Consider the following 7,210-nt stretch of genomic DNA (forward strand, 5'->3'; position numbering starts at 1 on the left):
AACAAACTTTATTGTGGAAAACATGTTTAATGCTTTGGCCAAACATCTTCATAACAACAGTTCATCGTTTCTGTGCTTGATGTAGATTTTTTGTTTATGCTAAATCTTTGATTCACTAATTATCTACACATACTAAAATAACCAGCTATATCATATATTGCCTCGCTTCCTATTATACTGTTACGTATCTGCTTGTTTGTTAATTTCCGAAAGAAATTCTTCACCGATATAAGTCATTTCTTGATTAAACCAGTTTTTTCTTTCTCGATACAAACTTTTAGTACACACTAATTTCATAGTCAGGATGTTTCTCGTTACTTTAAACTTAACAACTTTTATAATACACAGAGATTCAAAATCTCGATAACTTCGCCCAAAACTTACCGTGACTACTGTTCGCTTTATCATACATTCATTTTCACAGGCTTATATATTAAAAAAGAGGGCGTCTCGAACAAACTCAGTCTTTCCCGGTAATTCATGACCATTCGAGAAATTCATTACGTGTTACCAGCGTCATGTGACTTCCGCTGTCGTAACACTGCCTCTCTTAGCATAGTTCGTCCCGAACAATAGCCACTTACATTAAACCAATAGATAATTAACAATAACTTAAATAAATGCACAGAATTTACAAACACAAAATTAAAATACAACAAAGTCTCTTAATTTTACAGGACGTTTCTTCTTTCCTACTGATCTCCGTCTCATTGGCTTCTGCTTCACGTGGGATTCATCTGCTCCACCAGGAAATGTCCCATTATCGGTAGCAGTCACATTAGTGGTGTTAACTTCATTAACGGCTTCACTGTTTTCCCTCTCAAAACCGGGTAGAGTTTCTTCTCCAACAGTGGCTTTTTCAGGTGACACGTTTTCAGCAACGTCAGTTGTTCTATTATTCATTTCGTTCCAACTGAAATGTCCTGGACCGTGATAGTGCCAAAGCCTGTTAGCATGCACCACCTTTGGCTTACCTAGCCGACCACATTTTATTCGGAAAGTCATGTCTGAGAGACGATCCACTATGTCACATGGGCCTTCCCATGGAGAATACAACTTAGGAGACTTCCCTTTCATCTTCCTGGGATTATACAACCACACCTTGTCTCCTGGTACAAAACTGAATTCAGTAGATTTCTTATCAATGTGATTACTTCTGTAAAAAATATAATTATAAAGCGTCTGTTAAATGTAGAACTTGAATTAAGTAGCATACAATAGAAAATCACAAGTTTTTAAATATCATAATGTTTATTTATCAGTTTAATATAAACACGTGTTAAGTGATACTCTTTTCCTTTACAATAAATAATTATTTTTCATTAATAATACAACAAATAATTTATAAGAATTTTGAAATTATCAGTATTGAGAATCACTAAGATTTTTGTCAGTTTCAAAGTTGTAACGTTCTTAAGAAACAGGAAGATTAATTTTTTTTATATTTTTAAAGCTCAAATAATAAAAAATATAACAGTATTTCTACTATTCACCATATTTGTCATCTCCACCTCAGTTCTTCAATATTTTAGTGCCTTTGTATCCATCAGTAGATGGCGCAATATTCACTTATGATAACTTCAGATCAACATCATTGTACATCTTTAACAAGAATGAAACTATCATCCACTTATCTTCTATAGTATACTGGTATAAACGAAGAAGAACATTCATCAAGTCAGCTGTGAAAGGAATAACTTAGTGAGTGAGTGGTAAACTTTATCCTGTAATAGTAACATTTTCTTGCCTGCACAAAGTATTATAAAATTTGAAATGATGTTCCTGGGTGGAAAATTCGTGAGTGTCTTTAAAACAATACTTATGGAATATAATTCTATTATTTTTGTATTCTGGTATAAAAGGTATGTGTACAAGTGTATAGTTTCATCTAAGAGCATGTTTTTAAGAGACACTCTGTATCAAAACTAACCGAGTAAGTTGTCAATATTCAGATCTTGTGTATATTGATAAGTCGACTCTGTCTTCGATGTGGTATTCATTTTTGTTTTATGGTTTCAAACACATAATTATTATACTATTAAACCAATTTTTATGTTTCAATATTATATATTATCATTTCCACCGAACATTCCTCACTTAAAACACTTTCACATAATCGTAATATTTTTTACAAAATTCGATTTATCGTGTAATTTTCACCCATTTTCTGGCTAGATATAATTAACTTGGTAAAGGGACCGTTTTAAGAATGACATAATAAAATGGAAATATAGAATTTAAAATCTATCGATGAAATGCTATAGTTTACTTTCAGGTTTAATTTAACTGAACGTAATTTATGATGCTTGTTTTATTGTAAGCTACCTTTTCTGATTTTAGTTTGGTTTATGTATACGGACGTAGATGTCTGTATATACAAAGCGGTAACTAGAGAGTTTTTACGTCTTGACCAGGAATAGTATTTATATAAGTGAGAATTTTATTTAATGACAATATTTTATAGAAAATACTCTTGTAAAGTTTGTGTTATCTTTCTCTCTTTATGTATTCTTATTGGCTATATATAATTAATCCGGTAAAAGGACTGTTCTAGGAGTGGTATCGTAAACTGGAAATATAGAATTTAGTGAATTTTTAAAGTAATGAAATTATAAAGAAATGTATTACCTTCTAATATAGTAATTCTCTGTTTAGCCAGATCTGTTAATTCTTCCAGAGTAGACGACAGAGAATCGATAATTCCTTCCATTATTTGCTTAGTTACTGTTCTACGTTTTAATTAAAATAAGTTTAAAACTTATTTCAAAATAACAATAATCTATATACATATATAATGTATAATAATCGAAATTTGAATGTATTTTACAAAATACTAGTCTACTAAAACACAGCCAAGACAAGTTACTTTGCACAGACCAAAGGTTATTTTTATGCAATTTGATAAGGTAACATGAGTGCACGTGAGCCGCGTCATTGCAACTCCTGTATTGTTAGCCAGACACGGCTGGAAGGTCAATATAATAAATATATATAAATGTAATGTTATGAGATTTAAGCTATTTAGTCTAAACATTTATATTTTCGTGTTATAATTTGTGTTCATCCTAGAATGAAAAAGGCATAATTTGTATTTACTTCCTAATTTTTATGTTGGTTGCGAGATCGGTCAAATCTACCGAACCCGTACAGAGATTAATTACTGAAAATATAAAGTTTTTTCTTTAGAAACGTTTGATATCTATCTCGACATTATAAAGATTTCGCACGGAAAGTTTCAAAATTTTCTGACGCATAAAAGTATTTTTATCTTAAAATGAATATTACTTTTCATGATAGATAGGCAACATGTTAAAAGAAAAAATAGACATGAGAAAAACATTGCTTTTTAAACCTTAAGACTTAAGAAAAGAATTGATGTTTTGCGTATGAAAGCGTTAAAATGTTTACTGATAATCTACCAAATTTCGTTAAGGTTAGGTACTAATTTAAAAGTTATAGCAAGAAAACTATAGCAAGCACAGAATGGTTACGAAGTCATCACATTAACTGACCCCGTGTTGAAAGCGTTAAAAACATTCCCACCATTGACTTTGATTGAATCAAGTAGAATTTAATCAAATATAAATATTATCAATAGATGTATACATCTTTAAAGACAAGAGCTCCTTTGTTGTATTATAGAAGTGAACATGAAAAGTCACGTATCAGCCAGATCCATGCTTTCAACAACTTCTGATCATGAGATATAGTGACGTCATGAAAATTCACTTCAGATATCAAGTTGCTTTGTACGACGGCAATAAAATCCTTGGTACTTAGTGTAATCCTCAAAGGAGAATACAGCTCAGTATACGTGTCTATCCTGTACATCATGTATTATATAGTTCTGTTATTATGTATTTTGCCTCTCTTCTTGTTAACCCAAGCTAATGTTCATCACCACACTGTTTGTAGTACTGTTGGTTCACTGGAAGGAATTGTCAATTCTCTGTTGTCTACTGTGGAAGAATTAACAGATCTGGCTAAACAGAGAATTACTACATTAGAAGGTAATACATTTCTTTATAATTTAATTACTTTAAAAACAACGTTTTCGTATTAATATGAGATAGCGTTAAGGAAAAGAACTTTCATTGATTTTAGTATACTGGTAGGTATTTTCAAGTTTTGAATGAATATTGATATAAATTTATAATTATACTTTACTATCTGTTCTATTCCAGACCATATTCGTTCTAAACACGACGTGTTTCACACCATAACGCCCATCTCGACCAACGCAACACAAATTAGAGAAAGAACCTCTCTACCGGTAGACTGTTTCGCCATCTATCATCACTTAAATCAAACAAACGGCGTCTTCAAGATATGGCCCAATTTTCTGAACCACCCAATCCCTGTATACTGTGATATGGAGACTGTAGGGGGAGGGTGGACGGTTGATGATCCAGTAGAAGTCCGTGATGTCCAAAATACGTACGGAGAAGATACTAGGTTAGAAAAATAAAGACTTTTAATAATATGAACACACATTGTTAATTTTAATATTTTAAAACTACTTATAATGTCCCTTTTTTATCACAAAATCACACATATATTCGTAAAAAGAAAAGAAAAATTATGTTCCTACCGTCTACTTGTAACACAGTCATTAGGCTGCACGATACTATAAACCTGAAACAACAATTCAACTGCAGCTTATAAAGTTCTGGTATTATTATTACAGTGATTATACCGTTGATATCGTGAAGAATTAAAGTTGAGGTAAGATATATATAGTTTATAGTAATATATTTGTTTATTAGACTCCCTTATATAAATACAATTATTAATTATCTTTATTACTGGCAAATGTTTCAGTATGATATATATGAGCACGTGATGAACTTCGTTAAATGTAAGTTCAGTTTATACAACATAAATTACTCTCTCTCTATTTCGTTAGTTAATTCAAAGAAGGGGTGATTTTGGAGACCCGGTTGAGGACTTTTACCAAACATGGACTAGTTACAAAACTGGATTTGGAAATTTAACCAGAGAATTTTGGTTAGGTAATTGTTTTATTGTATAGACACAATATATATTTTTTCTATACTAAATAGCTTAAAACTCATAACATTATACATTTATATATATTCATCATATTGACCTTTTAGCAGTGCCTGACTAACAATACAGAAGTTACAATGACGCGGTTCATGTGCACTCATGTTACTGTATCAAATAGCATAAAACTGACCTATGGTCTCGCAAAGTAACTTCTGTTGGCTGTGTTTTAGTAGAGTAGTATTTTGTAAAATACATTCAAATTTCAATTATTATACATTATATATATGTTTATAGATTATTGATATTTTGAAATAAGTTCTTAAATTTATTTTTATTAAAACATAGAACAGTAACTGAAGATCTGATGCAAACAATTATCTCTTCTAGTTACGACCTTTGTACTCGGTCGCTACTTGACGTAGGTTACTAAGCCTTTAAATAAATTGCACGTGGAGGGTATGAAACAAAATATTTATTTTAGGTTTTAGATATACATTTGAATAACTAAAAAATCATACATTACAACATTAATACCATAGAATTCCACTATAATTTATGAATCTTAGTAACTAAAAGATATTTTAGTCTAAAAAAATATGAAATTTTGATCAGACTAAAGACACACCTTACCTCGTTGAAATCTTGGTTCAAAAGAAATGATTGGCGCTAAGTCCGTCAAAATGGCTTAGAAAGCCACTAGAGGGAAATTCTGAGCTTCCAATTGGTTATTCATGTCCTATATAGTATCAAAATTTGAAGTATAATGATGTGGGGTGTCTTATCTGTCTGAAACCTGGATAATCACTGTTAACCTCCAGTAAAATAGTTTTAATAAATACGTCTTAAACACTGCTTGTTTTGAAACCGACATTGGATGTTCCTAAGTTTCTCTGTTTCTAAGACATTAATTCATGTGTAAAACGTCAGACACTGTTGAAAATACACTCTTGATATAGAATGAGGTTAAGAAATCTCCTGAAATATTGTATTTTAAAGTAAAACATAAATATAGTTTTTCATTTGAATCGTTAGAGAATAAGAAAAGACTTAACCCTTTCGAGACGGATCACGGGTGAAAGGCCATGTCATCTCGTTGTTCATTCACAATCAAAATTTTATTCAACTACTATTTCATGAATTGATGTTAATATTTTGGATATCAATCTGTACATGTAGGTCAAATATATCCGGGTCACAACCAACAATTAATCATGGTGAGAACGTGTTTATTACCAGACATCACTTGTTAACGAAGTTCCTGTTCAATAAGATTTGTTACGTTAATCTTGCTCTGATTCTGTCTGTTGTTATCATAATTTAGAAACCAAAGTATTTTGTTTGTCACTTACTAGAAATATAGAATGTCACTTTGAATCTATAGATCTGGTAAAGAAGGAAGACTACAAAACCAGATAAAGGTAATATACGTATTAACTGATAATACTTGGGATGGATATTCACTCTATTTACTGTAACAGACAATACATTGAATAATTATTTTGTGTTTTAATAAAACATGTTATTTTTGAAATTGCAAACAAAAATTATACGACTACATTTACTTCTTGGAAACTTAAATAATGGTTCAGTTGTAATATCTTAAAAAATGTAAATGTTATCTAACCGAAATAATCTGTTTAAACTTTGGGTGTGGCATCATTAGATAGGAATGGGAATTTTTGTATGTTGTTTGACACTTACTAGAAATGTAGAATGTAGCTTTGAATCTATAGATCTGGTAAAGAAGGAAGCCTACAAACCCAGATAAAAGTGATAGACGTATCAAAGTTTAATTTTAAATTGTAAATAAAAACTCTCGACCGTAGTGATTAAATAGTTAAATGTAAATTCATGAGAGACTAAAAAATTATTTGCAGCCACAATAAAAACACCGAGGAATAAATTATAAGGAAGATTATCATGTAATATATCTTGGTTTTTAGAGATACTGGCGGAAGTAAGACAGAGATGTCGTTGGGGGTACACCGTTTATGTAGTTTAAATACGCCGGCCTAACATGATTAAGAAAAATAATAATAGAAAATTGGAGCAATATGTGGGTGCTCTTGTTTGACTTTTTAACATTGAACATTACACAAGTGCCAAGGAATATTAAAAATACACAGTTAACATTTATCCTGCTGTTTTAAAGATTGTGATCTCTTCTATATCAAATACACTTTTTATGTCTTTCTGTTTC

General features: G+C 30.9%; 1 protein-coding gene across 2 annotated transcripts; it reads left to right on the plus strand.

Moving 5' to 3' along the window:
- Positions 1-3,619: 3,619 nt before the first annotated feature.
- LOC106475330 (techylectin-5B-like) lies at positions 3,620-6,539 on the plus strand. Of its 2 annotated transcripts, XM_022379470.1 has the most exons (4): positions 3,620-4,010; positions 4,185-4,399; positions 4,907-5,012; positions 6,392-6,539. In XM_022379470.1, the coding sequence occupies exons 1-4, from the start codon at positions 3,833-3,835 to the stop codon at positions 6,424-6,426; spliced, it is 534 nt and encodes a 177-aa protein (XP_022235178.1). In that variant the 5' UTR covers positions 3,620-3,832; the 3' UTR covers positions 6,427-6,539. The 2 variants fall into 2 exon arrangements, with proteins under 2 accessions (XP_022235178.1, XP_022235179.1); XM_022379471.1 differs by lacking the exon at positions 6,392-6,539 and having other exon boundaries at positions 4,185-4,455; positions 4,907-5,018.
- Positions 6,540-7,210: the final 671 nt, after the last annotated feature.

The sequence above is a fragment of the Limulus polyphemus genome, unplaced genomic scaffold (genome assembly GCF_000517525.1).
Source record: "Limulus polyphemus unplaced genomic scaffold, Limulus_polyphemus-2.1.2 Scaffold8411, whole genome shotgun sequence".
Classification (NCBI taxonomy): domain Eukaryota; kingdom Metazoa; phylum Arthropoda; class Merostomata; order Xiphosura; family Limulidae; genus Limulus; species Limulus polyphemus.